Source organism: Equus quagga, unplaced genomic scaffold, assembly GCF_021613505.1.
Source record: "Equus quagga isolate Etosha38 unplaced genomic scaffold, UCLA_HA_Equagga_1.0 153_RagTag, whole genome shotgun sequence".
NCBI lineage: Eukaryota > Metazoa > Chordata > Mammalia > Perissodactyla > Equidae > Equus > Equus quagga.
In genome coordinates, this window is record NW_025796915.1 from 7476079 (window position 1) to 7493107 (window position 17029).

The following is a 17029-nucleotide window of genomic DNA, read 5'->3' on the forward strand; positions in this document are numbered from 1 at the left end:
AGTGTTTCTTAAATGGACCTTCACTCTAATCTTTGGAATTTTATTCCTAACCCCTGACACTGATTTTGGAAGCATAGGCAATAAAACTACCTAAAGATGCTGTGTGGCTAATATGGTTATGAGACACGTCCCAATACCAGAGATGTTAAAAGGGGGGAAATGGAGGTCTTTGAATTGGAGAAGTATAGCACGGAATATGTTTTTCCTCACGTGGTGTGATGATCAATAACCTGCCTATTGTTTCTTCATAACCTTTTGTGATGTAGGTCATATTATCGTCTCTATTTTTTAAGTTTGGAAACTAAAGCTGAGAAAGGTACAGTAACTCGTGCAAGCAGTTGGAGGAAGGGCTTGCACCCACTTGTGTCCGACTCTCCATCCTCTTTCCACGTCCCTTCCCATTCCGCATGCTCCATCTGTCTGACCCTTTAAAGCCTCTTATTTTGCCCTTGGAGGTTGATAGACCTTTGGGCACAGTTTCTCTAGGCCACACCAGCTTGGGGGACAGAGTATAACTGTTTCATAAATAACATGAATAAAACAACATTTTCTGACTCAGCCTCTACCCAAGGGATTTCAGGAGTCCCAGAGCTTCTCCAATCCCTCCCAACCAGTTTAGGGAATACCCGGGCGGGGGGGGGGGGGGGCCTCACATGTCCTTCCCAATGAATCCTCCTGGCCCTTACTCAGTAGGTGTCCCTTCTCCCATTTGTCCTTCTGTGGGCCAAAGGTCACCGGCCGGATGTTCCACAGGGAAGACCCCCCCATCCTGTGCTCCATCTGCTCTAAATACCCTCCATGTGTGGTGGGGCTCTCCTCCTGTTCCCTGCTCCAGGGCTGGGTCTTTCTTCTGAGAGAGGCTCTCTGACCTTCATGGAAAATGATTCTCCTTTTCCAGCCTTCTTGTCTGTGGCCTGCACCCCGCCCCCCTCAACCTTCCAGACACGCTCGGATACATGGGAATTTATAGCTGCGGCAGCTTAAGGCTAAGCTCTTAGTCAAGGAACTCCAAGACATCAGCCCCATCTCCCTGTATTAGTTTTCTGTTGCTGTAGTAACAAATCACCACAAATGCAGTGGCTTAAAACAACACGCATTTATTGTTCTGTAGGTTGGAAGTCCAGGCAAGCTTGGTTGACTGCTCTGCTTGTGGTTTCTATACGGCTGAAATCAAGGTGTCAGCAGGACCGAGCTCTGGTCTTGAGGCTCTGGGGGCGAATCTGCTTCCAGGCTCCTTCAGGTTGCTGGTTGAATTCAGTTGCTTGTGGTTGTAGGACTGAAGTCCCTGTTCCCTGACTGTCAGTCAGGGGCTGGTCTTTGCTCCTAGTCGCTGCCCTCATTCCTTCCGCTGCTTTCCATGTGCACCCCCCTCCACTCCTCAAGAAATAGTCAGTTGCCCTCATGCTCTTTCTCTTCTGCCTCCTCTCTCTGATCTGGCTAGGGAAAGTGCTCTACTTTTAAGGGCTCATGTGATTAGATTGGCCCCACCCAGGTAACACAGGATATCTCCCTATCATCTTAAGATCCAAAACCCTTAAGTTTCTTGTGCTCTGCTTTGGCAGCCCGGGTTCAGTTCCCAGGCGTGGACCTACACCACTCATCAATGGCCATGCTGTGGTGGCTACCCACATACAAAATAGAGGAATATTTGCACACATGTTAGCTCAGGAACAATCTTCCTCACCAAAAAAACCTCCCAAAACCCCAAACCTTAATTATATCTGCAAAGTCCCTTTAGTCACGTAATAGAACACATTGACAGGTTTCAGGGTTAAGTGCATGGACGTCTTTGGGGGCCCATGATTTGACCTACCACTCTGCCCCCAACTAGTTTGAAATGTCCTTGAGGAGTGGGGCTACTGCTCAGTCCTGACACTGTGGGCATCTAATACATTCTGTTACTGGGGGAACTTGGGAGTCCCACTGTCTAACACAGAGGATTAAAGAGAAGAGTTAAAATATTCTTTACTCAAAAATTGATGGGGGAAGAGACATTGCCTTCTTGTGGGAGGTAAATGCCTTCGAGTCAGTGGCTCTGGCTGGTGGTACTCATCAGAACTTGGTGTGAGGAAGGCTCTGGGTACCGTCTGCTGTTATCTGGGTGGATGGACCGGATGGCCCAGCTCCTGTTGGTGATCAGACTGGGCAGAGTGGGTTTGCTTGGGGCCCGGGAGCTGGGTGTAGAGAGGTGCAGTCTCCTCTATGCTAGCTTTCAGCCAGAGCTTTGGGAAACCTTGGAAGGGGAGCCTGTGTGGCTGAAAACAGTGCCACAGGCATTTGGTCAGGTCCCCTTTGTGCTGGAACTTCCACATTCAGGACCTCACCAGACCTCACAGAAAGCCCTCTAGGTAGGTTGTAGAAGCCCCATTTTATATAGGTGAGGAAACTCAGGCTCAGAGAAGTTAAATGGCACGCTCAGAGTCACGCAGTGAGGCACAGAAGCAGGACTAGAGCCTGCTCTTGTCTCATAGTTCAGTGCTCTTTCCTCTGTACTGTAGCTGCTTCCTGGGTTGGAGGTACAGAGCCATGGTTTGTCACTGATGTACTGGGTGACTGTGGAAGCTTCTCCACTTGTCATTCAAGTCCTAGCCTACCTCTTTCCTGACCACCTCAGTCTAAACTGATCTTTTTTTCCTGCTGAAAGAAAAAAAAAGGAACAGCATTCATTCATTCTGAACCTAATACACTTATTGAGTATCTATGACACAGTCAGCACTATGCCAGATGCTGGATATGATGGGGAGAAAGACAGACGTGGTTCATCTGTCAATGAGCTTGCAGAGCTATCTTCACTCTTGGAGAAGACAATTCTATAACTAACAAGTGTGAAGTGTGATGAGTGTTGAGATGAGGAAGTCAAGGATGCTATGGGAGCAGCAGGGTGTAGATTCTAACCCCTTCCAGTGATAGTAAGGACCTCCCTCGGGAGGTGGCAGTGAAGTTGAGACCGGAAGGATAAGAGGAAATTAGCTAGACCAGGAGAGTGGGCGGGAGTGATGCAAGCAGAAGGGATATGGTATACAAAAGTCAGGAGGCAAGAGAGTGCCTCCAAAAACAGCTCAGGAAATCAGGAAAACAAAAAGTATCCATCTGAGATGTTTTCTGACACCAGCCAATTCTCCAACACCAGTGGAGTGTTCAACAATTCAATTCTGAAACTAACTACCCAGAGTTAACCAGACCCGACTGCATACCGGCTCAGTCCCACAGGAGTACCCCCACTTCAGATGCCAATTGCAAGTCTCAGGCCTCCTGTACTTCTGACTGACCAACTATAAATTGGGGGCTCCCATAACCCACTCCTTGGATTTGATGATTTGCTAGAACAGCTCACAGAACTCAGGCAGACACTTTACTTACATTTGCCTGTTTATTATAAAGGATACAAATGAACAGCCGGGTGAAGAGGTACATAGGGAGAGGTTGGGAAGGGTCCCAGCAGAGGAACTTCTGTCTCCATGAAGTTGGGGTGCACCACCTTCCCAGCATGCAGATGTGTTCACCAACTCTGAAAATCTTGGAATCTTGTTGTTCAAGAGTTTTTTTTTTTTTAAAGATTTTATTTTTTCCTTTTTCTCCCCAAAGCCCCCCGGTACATAGTTGTGTATTCTTCGTTGTGGGTTCCTCTAGTTGTGGCATGTGGGATGCTGCCTCAGCGTGGTCTGACGAGCAGTGCCATGTCCACGCCCAGGATTCGAACCGACGAAACACTGGGCCGCCTGCAGCGGAGCGCGCGAACTTAACCACTCGGCCACGGGGCCAGCCCCTGTTCAAGAGTTTTTATAGACCTCAACCTCCAGCCTCCTCTTCTCAACTCCCAGAAGGTCAGTGGGCGGGGCTGGAAGTTCCTACGCTCTAATCATTTGGTCATTCTGGTGGCCAGTCCCATCCTGAAGCTATCCAGGGACCCCATCCTAAGTCATCTCGTTAGTATAAATTCAGATGTGATGGAAAGGGAATTCCTAGGAACAACAAAAGACACTCATCACTCAGCAAATCCCAAGGGTTTTAGGAACTCTGTGCCAGGAAAAGGGACAGAGACCAAATGTTTATTTTATTATACAGCAGTCTGTAGGGAGCAGAGAGTTTCAGGCAGGAAATGGCAAGAGATGAGGCCTGAGAGACAAGAGGACCAGATCAAGAAAGACTTGTTGATGAAGTTAAAGAATTTCAACTTTAGATTAGGGCAGTGGGAAGCCACTAAGGGTTGAAGTAAGGGAGTGACAGGGATGAGATTTGCATGTTATAAAGATCACTCTGTTTGAGAACTGATTAGAGGCCCAAGCCTGGAGACAGAGAGACTAGCAAGGAAGTTATTATGATAATCCCGGTGTAGATAATGATGCCTTGGGTGGTCATGAAGGTGGAAAGAAGTGGGTGGTATCATGAGAAGGCTGAGCTGGCCCGACTTTGATTTTGGACACATTGTGATCTCTATTACTCTTGAACAATTAATCATGCTCCTCCTTAAGACACTTATTTTTATTCCTATTTCTTTAACGGTGTTATTTGACATTTCATGCATTTCTATCTTGTCTCTCCAACATTCCTTAAGATCTGAGATTCTCTCTCGTACCAAATCCAAATTTAATATTTTGATTCTTTGGGCCTTGGTCTCCTCCTTGTTAACGTGGAGTTGATAATCTATGCCTTTCCTGCTTCACAGGGTTGTTTTGAACACCCCGTATTCAATGAGACAAAATGGTGAAGAAACTTTAAATAGCATGCAGATGCAATAGATGATTATCATAAAGGAATTACCTGTCTGCATTAGATTAGCACTGCCCCCAGCATATATTGGTCAGGATGCAGTCAGAAAAGAGAAGAAAAAAGCTGATGTACTCTATCTTGTCAGGTTGATTCTTAAATTATGACTGAAGTTTAACCAATAATAGCCAAATAATATTGACTTCAGCTAAAGAAGCCTGGAAAAATGTTTATTGTGATAATAGACAAGAATTGGGTGGCCGATGGTTTCAGATATCTACTGGGGTAATCCTAACACTTCAACTGTACAAGTGGCTGGTTTAAATTTCATCTCACAAGCTAGAGTAAACCCAAGCTTTGTCCAAGATGTCAGCAAATCCCCTGGATTTGTTTCTCAGTGTCATCTCTGGCTCTAAATTTCCCTCTTTGCTGTCTTGTGGCCACACCTTTATCTCTATCTCAGAATTTCCCCCAAAGTTGAATACAGCCCCTTCTCTTTGATGCCCACTAACCCTGTTCCCATGAGGTAGCTTGTGTACTAGACATGTACTGGAGTTTTGGGGAATGGATTACATTGCAGGGAGGGTTGGATTGCAGAATTTCAGTCAAGAGTTCTCTCTGTTCTTAAAAAGCTTCCCCAATTTCCCACCAGCTAGGGCTTTAGTCTCTGACTGATACTGAACCTCTAAATTTCAAGTTCATATGCCTGACGTGCAATAACCCAATCACTGAGACACCTGTGCTTGGAGATGGAGAAAGATTTATTCTAATTGGCCAGAACAAGAAGGTGGGAGGATAGGTTCTCTCAAATCCACCTTAGCAAAAGAAGAAAGCAGGGGGTCTTTATATAGCTAAGAGGCTTGGGAGGAGGAGTTTTGGAGAAACAAAGGGGGAAATCTGTGTTTCTTTCACTCCAGATAAGCCCTTGGGCAATCAAACTTCTAGGCATCAATGCCAGCTGGGGGCTGGGTATCTGGTGATCACAACTTCCTTAAAGGCATTCTTTCTCTTCTGCAAAACAAGCTCATAAATCCTTGTGACCCTTAACTCACCCCTCAGGTTAAACAAGAAAACAGCTAATTAACAAGGTAACTCCTTTTCACGTGTGTCTGTGCTGGGAACAAGGTCGAAGGGTAATCATGTTCTTGTTGAATATTTACAGTAACCTTCAGGTACCGGCTTCATGATCATATTGCTTAGTTTTCCTTTTTCCTCTGTTCTTCCTAGTACCCAAATTCTTGTTCACTTTTTGGGCAGATCTATTTAGCTATCTTTGTTTTTTCCTCCCCACTCACGTCCTCAGGGCCTCACCTTCTACCCCCAAGGGGTCTATCAAAGTATTTTCCTAAACAAACACACTTCCTTTCCTAAAAGGAACTCTGGTGCCCGCTGATAAAATAATAACTTGTCTCATCTGCTACAACGACAAGGTTGCCAAATCATGTTTCTTCTTGGGGAGATCTGATATTAGTTGGGCCTTCTGGCCAATGGGAAGAGTAACTGGTCTGCAGTCCCAGTAATTTAGGTTTGCACTCATGGTGTCATTTGATCTGATGTTCACCAGTTTGGGATAAAGCCTGGGTAGTTCTGTTTAGCCCATTTTATGATGGGCAAAAATGGGGTTTGGAAATGGCCCGTGACTGGATGAGTGAGCTTCTGAGCTAGGACTTGAACCCGGATCTCAGCTCATTCAATTCTCTTTCCCTTGAGAGTTTTCATGAAAATAGAAAATGTCCCTTGTTTGTTCATCCGGTGAGCTGTTTCAAGAATGAGCTTGATGCCCCTGTTTAGAAGGTCAAAAGAGATATGAGTTATTTGGCAGACAGGTTTTACATAAGTGCTAGAAGAAAAGATAAGCTGTCAGCAGATGCATTTCTGTGTTGAGACTGAAATATTATCCCCCCAAGATAACCATCTTGAGGCTTTTAGGAACAGGTCAGGCTAGGGCGGAATCTGGCAGGGCTGCTTGGGACTCATCTCTCAAGGCCTTCTCTCTCCGTGGACGCGTTTCCCTCTCCTCTCTCCTAATCCTTACCCAACTCTTCAAGGCCCACTTCCCACTTCTTTTTTTTGAGGAAGATTAGCCCTGAGCTAACATCTGTGCTCATCTTCCTCTACTTTCTGCGTGGGACGCCAACCACAGCATGGCTTGCCAAGCGGTGCCATGCCCGCACCCGGGATCTGAACTGGAAAACTCCGGGCCACCAAAATGGAATATGCGCACTTAACCGCTGCGCCACCAGGCCAGCTCCCCACTTCCCACTTCTGAACATCCTCTGGGAGCCATCCCGGACAGCTACACGTGGACTGAATCTCTCTCTCCTGGGAATCCCATTGGCAGTTACTCTCTGCTTTGCACCATTAGTGTATTCTAGACCAGTGGCTTTCAAACTAGATTTTGACCCACAGTGAATAACACATATTTTACCTTGCATCTCAGTACACACACCACACCACCCTCTCCCTCTTTCTCTTGCCTTCTGTCTTTCTCTCTCACACACACAGAGCAATACAAACATGCATACTACTGAACAAAGTTTCATGCACAGATATTTACCCTTATTTTGTGAGATGTACACTAATATTTCTTTTCTGTTCTACTTAATTCTATTCTATTATACTAAAAAATGCTGGTTGAGACCCACTAAATTGACTTCATGACCTACTAAGAATCATTATTCCATTAATCTCTCTGCAGAGTAGAGTGTGATATTTTATTATATATTGCAGCCCACCTCCCACCCCTCCCTACTGCTCCTGATTCTCATGTTGGTGGGGGGGATTCCCTTCACATTTCACCTGGGTACTCCCAGAAGTTCCTCACTAGCCTCCAGCCATTGGTCTCTCTCTTTTCCATCCTTCCTATTGATTTTTCTTAAATGCAAATTTCATCTGATCATTCCCATGCTTAAAAACCTTCTGAGGCTTTCCATTGCATAAAAGTGCATTCCAAATAAATAGCCTGAGTATAAGGTCCTTTGCAGACTGTCCACGTGCCAGCCTTCTCTTTGGCTTCAGCAACTCAAGGCCCTTTGTGACCACCCCAAATGCCAGCTGTTTCCTTTCTCCTTGACTTTGCACATGCTGTTCCCTGACTGGAATGCCTCTCTCTCTTCTCTGGTGGAAAACTGCTTTCACTTCAAGAACTCAGATTATTAGAAAGAAGGAAATCCTGCCATTTGTGACAACAAGGGTGGACCTTGAGGGCATTATGCTTAGTGAGATAAGCCAGAGAGAGAAAGACAAATACTGTACGATATCACTTCTATGCGGAATCTAAAAAAGCCAAGAGAAGAATGGTGGTTCCAGGGCTGGGCTGGGGGCGGGGGGAGGGGGAGTGGAATAGAGAGAAGTTGATCAAAGGGTAAAACTTGCAGTCAGAAGATGAATAAGTTCTGGGGATCTAATGTACAGCATGTTGACTATAGTTAACAAAACTGTATTATATACTTGAAAGTTGCTAAGAGACTAGATCTTAAAAGTTCTCACCACAAAAAAGAAATGGTAATTATGTGCCATGATAGAGATGTTAGCTAACGCTACAGCGGTAATCACGTTGCAATGTATAAATGTATCAAATCAACAATATTGTACACCTTAAACTTACACAATGTTATATGTCAATCATATTTCAATAAATAACAAATAGAACTCAGATTATCTATCACAATGAGGTCTTCTTCTGTCTTCCATGTTTTGATTGCTCCTATACATGGTTCTGATATAGGACTTATTACACTGAATTGTAGTTACTGATTCAATATCTGCATCCCTCAATAACCCCAAGGCCAGCGACTTGTGTATCTGAATTGATTTTATGTCCCTGGCACTTAATGTAATGTCATTGTCTAGATGTTAATTGAAAATTAGTAAAAGAACACTATTCTCCAGTTCCATATCATTAACTCAATGTCTACTATTCTATGTAGTATTACTCTCTCTGGCCATTTTAATGATCCACTTATATATGTGTGTGTGTGTCTGTGTGTGTGCACATGCATGTGGTAGGCGGGTCAGTGGAGAGGGTGGATTTTGGAAAGATAGCAGTTGTAGATCCTGTAGTCCCTGATGTGCCTTCTCCCCACCCTGGACAGAGGTATTCTTTGCTCCAGGGAGGATCAGGATTCTGATAGCGGGAACGCATAAACAAGCCAACAAATAAATACTCAATACTCAGACTTTGAGTTTCCAAACAGATTTTCAAAATTTCGTGGTTGAGACAATAAAATAGTCTTGAAGGCCAAGAGTTTTGATTTGAAGAGGAGAAAGGGCTCCACGCCAAAGGAAGTGGGTTATAGGGTTCATGCCACAAACGATAGATTGTGAAGGGGCTGGGTGAAGAGCCAGTGTACCAGGAAGATTAGGGGTACGGCCACCTGGGGTGGAAGGGGATGAGGTCAGTGGGTGGACCAGAACCAGAGGGATCCGGGAAGGCCAAGTCAGCAACAAGAGGATGCAGGCAAGGCTGAGCCAAGGCCCGGTGGGCATCTTTGCCTGTGCAGGGATGTGAGCTGTGCATCTCAGTGGCAGGTTGCTGGGGGCTTCCTGTCAGGACCCTGCCTGTCAAGTGTCCAACAGAAGTAACACCTGGCCAGACCTGAGTCTGTTCCCACCATCCGACTACTCATGTGGGCAATCTCTTCTGGTCCAGGGGGGCAGTGCTAATGTGGGAGCAAAAGCCCCACAACCCATACCTGGCGAACTGAATGGAACAAGCCTGAAGTTTCATCCCCAGGGACACAGTTGGTGGCAAATCCTAAGGTGTTACTTGCGTTTAAAATATCTTTAAAGCTAAAAAATACCTCCCTCTCTTATTGGAAAAAAACGATTCTTGTAGAAAAATGCAGATATTCAAAATGAATAGAATTAATCCTTTATCCCATGGCCGTGAGACAATCACTGTTAACCACCTCAGTTCCTCCAGTCATTTTCTCTGCACTGCATATGAATTTCAGTTATAAATTAGACTGGAACCTCTTTGAGAGCAAGAACCATGTCTTGTTCATTTCTTTAGTCCCAGCACCTAGGATATCACTCGATGCAGACAAGGTGCTTGATAGATATTTGATAACATAGTTTTTGAATGAAAACTGTTTCTAATTTCCCAGTAGGCAAAGAAAGAGAGAAAAATAACCTATTTTCATTATCATTACAAATGCCTTAGCCGAAGGATGGACATATGTGTGAATTTCGGGCATCCTGAGAGGTTGGTGGGGGACAAGTTAGGGTGAGAGACCCTAGGGCGCATGGGGGCTTTCACATGACAGTGCCAGGCAGCCCCAGGGACAGCCAGGTCTTTTAGTCATGAAAGAACCCGACAGGTTTCTAAGAAAAGCCCTGCCTCTGTCAGCTGGTAGAAAGGACACCTGCGAAGCAGGGTGCAGCCAGCACTGTCCTAGGTTCCTTTTGGGGTGGTGCTGGGTTATGAGAGGTATAAAATGCCGTGCCTACCTCTGTGCAGTGCCCTATCTGATGGCAGGAGTTGGCTCGTCTCCCATCCCAGCTCTGGCTCCATTCCTGGGAGGTGTCCTAACGCGTCCCCTCCCTTTGCCTCTTCCCCACCTCCTCCCACCCCCAACCCAGTCTCCCCTCCTGACCAAAGATATCCATTCTCAAGTCTGCCTTGACCACTGAGCCAGCCACCCCACCCCCCACCCCCAGCTTCCCCCGGGATCACTAGCTCGCCAGCCCCAGCCTGGCTCCCTGCTTCAGTGCTGCCCTCGCATCCTTTCCCCTCGCAGCAGCCAGAGGGAGGTGTCCATTCCTGCTTCGAGCCCTTCCATGGCTCCTTGTTGTGGAGTCCAGCCCCCTGGGGCAAGGATTCCAGGATTCCACGGTCTGGCCGCGACCCCTCTTCCTCTGCCCCCGGGCTGTATCCGTGCCTGGGACGCCGCTCCTGTTTCTCTCATCAGTAACTTCCTGGAGACAGAGTGGCTGGAGCTGGGGGGCCCCGGGGCCCGGATGGGCTGTGACCACCGGGCTGCAGAGGTCTAGCCAGGACCCCTCCCGTGCCTCCCCTTGTTTTCTTCCCTCCCCTTCATATTCACGGCTCTACTTTCTGCTACCTCCTCAGTCCCAAGCTTCATCGATTGTAGACTCTCCAGGCAGAAAGGGCCCCTCCCTGTCATTGTCCCTGCTGGGAATCTGCTCAAGATCAAAGAGCAGGACAGGGGCTGGGCTGGGACAGGAATCCAGATCCCAGTCTCTTTCCAGCTCTTCAGGGCAGGCAGCCTCACAGGAAGAAGGTGAGGGGAGCGCCCTCCTCTGGCTGGTCCTTGGAGACAGCTGACCTGAGGCAGTGGGAGGGTCTGGCTGCCTCCTTTTGAGCATCCCTTCTCTCCGATACTTGGGCTGTTTCAGATCCTGGCTGTTCTGTGTGCCTGCCTTGCCACAACGCCCTGGTGCCTCTGGTTGGGTCGTTAATTCTGGGGTGGAGTGGGAAGTGGCAGAAGGGATCCAGCTCAGGAAAAATGGGCTTGATAGGAAGACGGTAATCTGCCATCTGCTGGCTGGATTTAAGCTCCTACCAAACTCTTCCTGGTCTTTGAATCTTGCCTTGATCACTGTGACCTTGAAAGCCAAGATCTCTGTCCTCAGTGTCCCCACCTCCACTCCCACTGGAGACCCGTCCTTTTTCATTGTCTCCAGGTTCCTTCCCTCAGTCTGTTAACCCCATTCACATTAGCATCCCAGTGCCAGGGGATTTGTACATGAAGAGGGCTCTGACAAGGCCAATGCTTAACCCAAAGGGACTGTGTGCTAATGGGGGGATTCCAGGCAGTGTGACAGTCCAGGTATAAGGGAGGGGCTCTGGGACAGGAGCTTCCTGGAACTCCTAAGACCCTACCCTGTAGACATTTACCTTCTCTAAGTAAGGCTGACCCATTTGTGTTTGTTACCGAATTAAAATTCCAAGGGAAGATAGGCTGCAGGTTGTTCCCAAATAGAAACACACATGCACAGAGAACAAGGAGCTCCTGCCAACATCCCAGACAGGGCCCTCTTCCCCTCCCTGCTCCACAGGCTGGCAGTCCCGGCTGGCCGACTCGGGGGAGGAGAGGGTCTGGTAATGCTTCCTGTGGTCGAAGTAAGTGTCTGCTCCTGCTCCAGGCAGCCCTTCCAAGCAGGGAGGCTGAGGGGCGGGGGCCCTAGGGTGGGGGTGTTTTCAATATGAAGTCATTTCCCACAGTAAAGAAGCAGCCACGTTCTGCACGGTCCACTGGTAGTCTGGGATGTTTGCCCAGCACCAGGAGAGAGTCTAAAAATGCCCAAGCCCATCTTGGGATCTCAGGAGGCTGTCTGGAAGAGAAGCCAGGAGTCAGCAAACCCCAAAACCACCGCACCCAGCAGAGAGTGGAGCTCATTCCAGTCTCCAGGGGCTCTGCGTCCCGCTGGGTCACATTATGCCCATAGAGTGGCCACTGGCCGGAGCCCCTCAAGGACAGGCCTGTTTTTTTCCCCCATCTCTGGGTTTTCAGTGCCCAGTACTGAGTAGATCCAGCTACTCAGTGTGTTAGACTGAGTTGAAAATCCAAGTAGGCGTTGGGGGTGGGATGAGGAGTTCTAGGCATGCCCAGGAGGGACCTCTCCACAGCAGAGAAGGGTCTGGAGTTTAGCTTAAGGTGCCCTTACCTGGAGAAAAGAGGGGAGCAAGCACCTGGTGGGGGCATGGCAGTGGGAACGGGTTCAAAGTGCCAGGAGAGGCTTGCTCTCCTACATCCTGACAATGATCAAAGCAGTGTGGTGGGATAGGCCGCAACCGGCAGGAGAGTACATCCTAATAGAGGACACGAGGACAACCAGGCAGGATGAGGAATTCATGGCCTTTCAACAAATGCAGCTGGAAAAATGGGCTACTTGTGGGGGGAAGTCCAGTTCAACCTTGACCTTGGACAATTGGCCACAATAAGAAATGATTAAAGAGCTGTCCAGTTGGGCTCAGAATTAGGGATTTGGTGGGAGAGAGGCACACAGGAGACATCACCTTATCTGTTCACCTGCTCTGGGCCCAGGCAGGGGAGGCCTCGGCCAGGCAACCAGCACCATCTTCCTCAGCATCCCTGGAGAAGGAGCTTATGAAAACAAGATTCTCAATGACTTGAGCATTTCTTTCAAGCACGGGACTTTGTGAACTGACCTAGGGCAAAAACTCCAGGGGTGTCTTTGTTCAAATTCACCTTCAGCAAAAGTACTTTTCTGCACCCAAGCCCTTGTAGGAAGCCATCTTACTGCTTCCCTTCTCCTGACATATTTCCTGTTGGCACCACTCATGCTAGACAATGGATGGTCTTGGGGATTTGTCCCATTCTCCCAACTGCTGGGATAATGGCAACTTAAGATATTAGACCAGGAAGGGACCCTAGAAATTGTTCTGTGCCCTCATGTGATAGATAGAGAAAGTAAGGTCCAGAGAGGAGACGTGAATTACTCAATGTTGCATAACCAGTCGGAGGCCCAGTCTCTGGTGTCCTGCCCACTGCTCCTCTGCTGCTCTTTATCTTTTCCTCTCCGGCCATCTTTTCCAGGACTTTCATTGCTTTCCTCTGGCCCTTCCAAGTCTCCTGAGGTGTCCACACTGCTACTTGCCTGTCTACTTTGCAGCCTGACAACTCTGCTCCATGACTGTCCTGGCTTGGTGAGAGAGTGAGGGTGTCCCGGTGGCCTGGCCGTCCCTGCCCAACATCCCTTGTCTCATGATGGCCACCCCCCCCCAGAACAGACTGCGCCCAGCTCTGAGCCTGGCTGGGGGCTGCGAGCATGTACATTCTCTGGCTCTGGGCTCAGAAGATCCATGTCCCCGTGTGTCTCCCTCACTACATCAGCAGAGTGACCTACAGCATGTCACCACTCTAGACCTGACTGCTCTTCTTAAAAATAGGGATAACGTTAGAACACACCACCCAGAGCTGCTGTGAAGATCAAAAGAGTCAAGGACGCGGAATAGTGCTTTGTAAACTGCAAAGCATAATTCCACTGTGAAACGCTGGTGTCCCCCAGGTCCCGACACAGGGCTGGGTATAGAGCAGATGCCTGCTGAATCACTGTAGGACACAGGTTCTCAACTGGGGGCGATTTTGACACCCTAGGGGACATTGGATGATATCTAGAGACACGTTTATTTGACACAACTGGGTAGGGTTGCTATGGCATCTTATTGCAGAGGCCAGGGATGCTGCTAAACATCTTACAGTGCACGGGACAGCCCTCACAGCAAAAAATTATCTGGCCCCAAATGTCAATCGTGCTGAGGTTCAGAAGCCTTGCTGTAGATGAACGAAAGCGTGAGATTATATCTGTAGATACAGACGTGGCTTGTTGTTCCAAAACGAACCATGACTGGGGAGTTGACCATCAAGATACCATGGTGGCCAAGAGCAGGAACCCACTGGGGTTAAATGAGATGGCCGTGCCCAGCTTTGATAAGTTGAAAACATTTTATTTCAGTTCTATCCTTGGGAGGCAGCATAAATAATCACAGAAGACCGCAAAGGTCAATGGGGAAGAAAGAAAAGCTTGAGAAGTGTGCGGAAGAACAGATGAGAGCGGACACTGTCTAGCTGCAGGGAGTGGGCGGTGAGGAGACCCTGCTTTAGCAGGCCGGGGGCGGGGGGGAAGGTTATTGGAGGGAAAGCCCAAGGAGTGGGGGGCTTTCCCTGCCCAGGTCACCTGGAGGGGCCGAGGGAGCTCTGGCCTCTCGATGGATGTCCTGCAGGGTGGCCATGGGACGAGCAGGTGAGGAGTATAATGCATCTAGTTGATCCTAGCTAATGAGAGAGAAGAGTGGACACCCATTTCTTGATCCCCAGGCCAGATCTCACCTCCAAACCGTGACTTTTCTGACAAGAACAGTGTTTATGGACTCTATGGGTGGTGGGAAATGAAGGGAGAAAAGGAGGAGAAAAAGAAAATGTGTAGAAGACCGAATGAAATGTGGCGGTTGAGAGTCCCGTGACCTCGGGCCACTTCTTGGTTTCTTCATCTGTAAAACGGAGAGAATGAGCCCTACCTCCCGGAGTGGATGTGAGGCTCCGTGATATCTTACGTGTCAAAGAACTGCGTAAACTTTAAAGTGCATACTGACGTGAGGGGCTGTGGTAATCCTGCTAGTGTAAGGCTGAGAGTGGCTGAGATCGCAGTGGCGAGAGACATGCAGAGCCTCTCTTGAAGCAATCAGACCCTGCTCTGCCTTCCCCAGGGCCGAGCTCCACCCTCCTCAGCCTCATCTTCCAGGAGGAAGAGGCCTCATCTCAGAGGGAGTCCCCGGAGGGGTGAGAGCCAAGGGCGGGGGCCAGGGGAATGTAGGGGCACTGAGTGTGAGGGGCCTCAACTGGGCAGTGTGACACATTGGCACTACTGGTGTGGGGCAGACGGTAGAAGTAGCTTCCAGTTCTCAATCTCCACAGAGACTTGGGCACTGGCGAAGCCCCCATGGAATTGGCATCTTGATGCAGTGGGAAGGGCCCTGGCCTCGGGGTCTGGATACCGTAGGTCTTGGTCCTGTGTCCACTGTTGACCCGCTGGGTGACTTTGTAAGTCACTTCCCCATTGCAACCCTCGGTTCTGTCATTTGTAAAATGGGGACACTTTTCCCTACCCTCCCTGCCTCACGAATTAAATGGGAAAAGGGTGTTGCAAGAGCTTCGAAGAGAATCATGGGAAGGCAAGGGGTCATTATGGCCTTGGCGAGCAATCCTCTTAATTCCCTGAAGACAAGAAAGAGAGGGCAAGAGACAGAAAGGAGCTGGGCTGCTTGCAACCCTTGTCAGGAGAATCAGGCTTGCAGGGCTTCAGGGGAATAGAGGGAGGTGGGAGGAGGCAAGGGGGAATGGCTGACACCTGCAATCCGGCCCTTACGGTGTGGTCCATCAGGGACGTTGCGAGCTGCAGCAGGGAATGCTGAGATGTCCTGCCAGCCCCCTTTGCAGGGGAAAAGGTCAAGTTCTAAGTCTACTGGGATCCTGGCTTCCCCCTCTGCTCCCTGGTCCATTGACAGCACCCCTCAGGGAGTCCGTGGTCTTTGCCTGGCCAAGGAGAAGCCGAGACTCCTGCTGGGGTGGCAGGTAAAGGGGCTGGTAGCGGTGGGTCTCCAGGGGAGGCTGGGGACTTGTATTAGCATGAGTTCAAGAGGTCAAAGGTCAGCTTCCAGTTCTTGAGGTGGCAGGTGAGGTCCTCAGGCTCTCCCCCAGCTCCAGTCCTGGCTCTGTCTCTGGGATCACCAGATAAGGGAAAGTTAAGGGATGAGTAGAAACAACGGAGAGATCGGCTTAGAAAGCAGCCCAGCCGGGGAGCTAACAGTTCTTGGGGCTGTTGCGCAAGTTTTTCAGTTCCAGCTGTAGCTGCCGAATGCGGATGTCCTTCTGCGCCAGCTCCTCTTTCAACCGCCGAATCTCATCCTGCTGCCGGAAGAACATTCGGAGAAGCTGGGGTGGACGAAGAGAGGGGGCCGTGGAGGGCCAGGGAGAGAGCAGGTGAGAAGTGACTTCCTGAGTCCAGACCCCCGCCCCGCCCTCCCCACGGCAGCCTCTGCCCTTCTCCCCCCAGGCCTTCCAGTGCCCCCCCACTTTAGCGTCCCAGGTGACTCATGTCACTGCAGCTCTCCTTTCTCCGGGCTCAGCTCATAGCCCCTACTTTCCCCTGTGAGGTGGGAAAAAAAGAAAGCTGTGGCCTGTGCAGAGCTGCCTCAGGCAGCGGCTCAGGGTCACCAAGGAAGGGGGAGTCCACACGGGCCAGTTTTCCAAACATCCTAAGCGTACCTTTTTAGGGGTCCAAATCTAACAAATTTATTTACCATTCTGGATGGAAACCTTTCTAAAATGTTTTACATCCTTCTCTTCTTAAGAAAGCTTAGGGTACAGAATGGAATCTAGCTTTTTTCCTGCTGACATGGGACTACCAAGGGGATACCGCGGTTTGCACTGGGCAGTGATGCATTTGTGGCCATGGGTGCAGGCAAAGCACAGGTATCCTGACAGCCCTTCACGGAGATGAGTCCCTGGATCAACCAGTCTCTCCATTTCTTGCGTAAAACAGATCGACAGATGCTCACAAAACACTGAGCCCTGGAAGGCAGGCGGCTACTTGAGGACTCCAACATGTTTAAGTTGAACGTTACCAACAAGCAGTTGTGTTTGTCCTCAAATTTCCTGGTGTGAGTCGAATTTGTTCTTATAATTGCATAATTTAATTAAATCTGATATAAACACAAGAAAGAGAAGTTGCTGTTTCTATAAAAACTAAGTTGAATGCATTAGAAAGTCTTGATAGAGGTGATGCTAAAAACCTTGCTGCTGAGCTAGGTGTGGATGACGTCACCATAGAAGAT

The 17029-nt window shown here is 48.8% G+C and overlaps 1 protein-coding gene across 1 annotated transcript in view; it reads right to left on the minus strand.

Annotated features, from left to right (window-relative positions):
• Positions 1 to 14139: 14139 nt before the first annotated feature.
• Positions 14140 to 17029, minus strand: part of LOC124233130 (coronin-2B) — a 94685-nt gene continuing 91795 nt past the window's right edge. Inside the window, exon 12 of the mRNA XM_046650261.1 lies at positions 14140 to 16127. Within this exon, the coding sequence (XP_046506217.1) occupies positions 15996 to 16127 (132 nt within the window). The 3' untranslated portion in view covers positions 14140 to 15995. The remainder of the gene's footprint in view (positions 16128 to 17029) is intronic.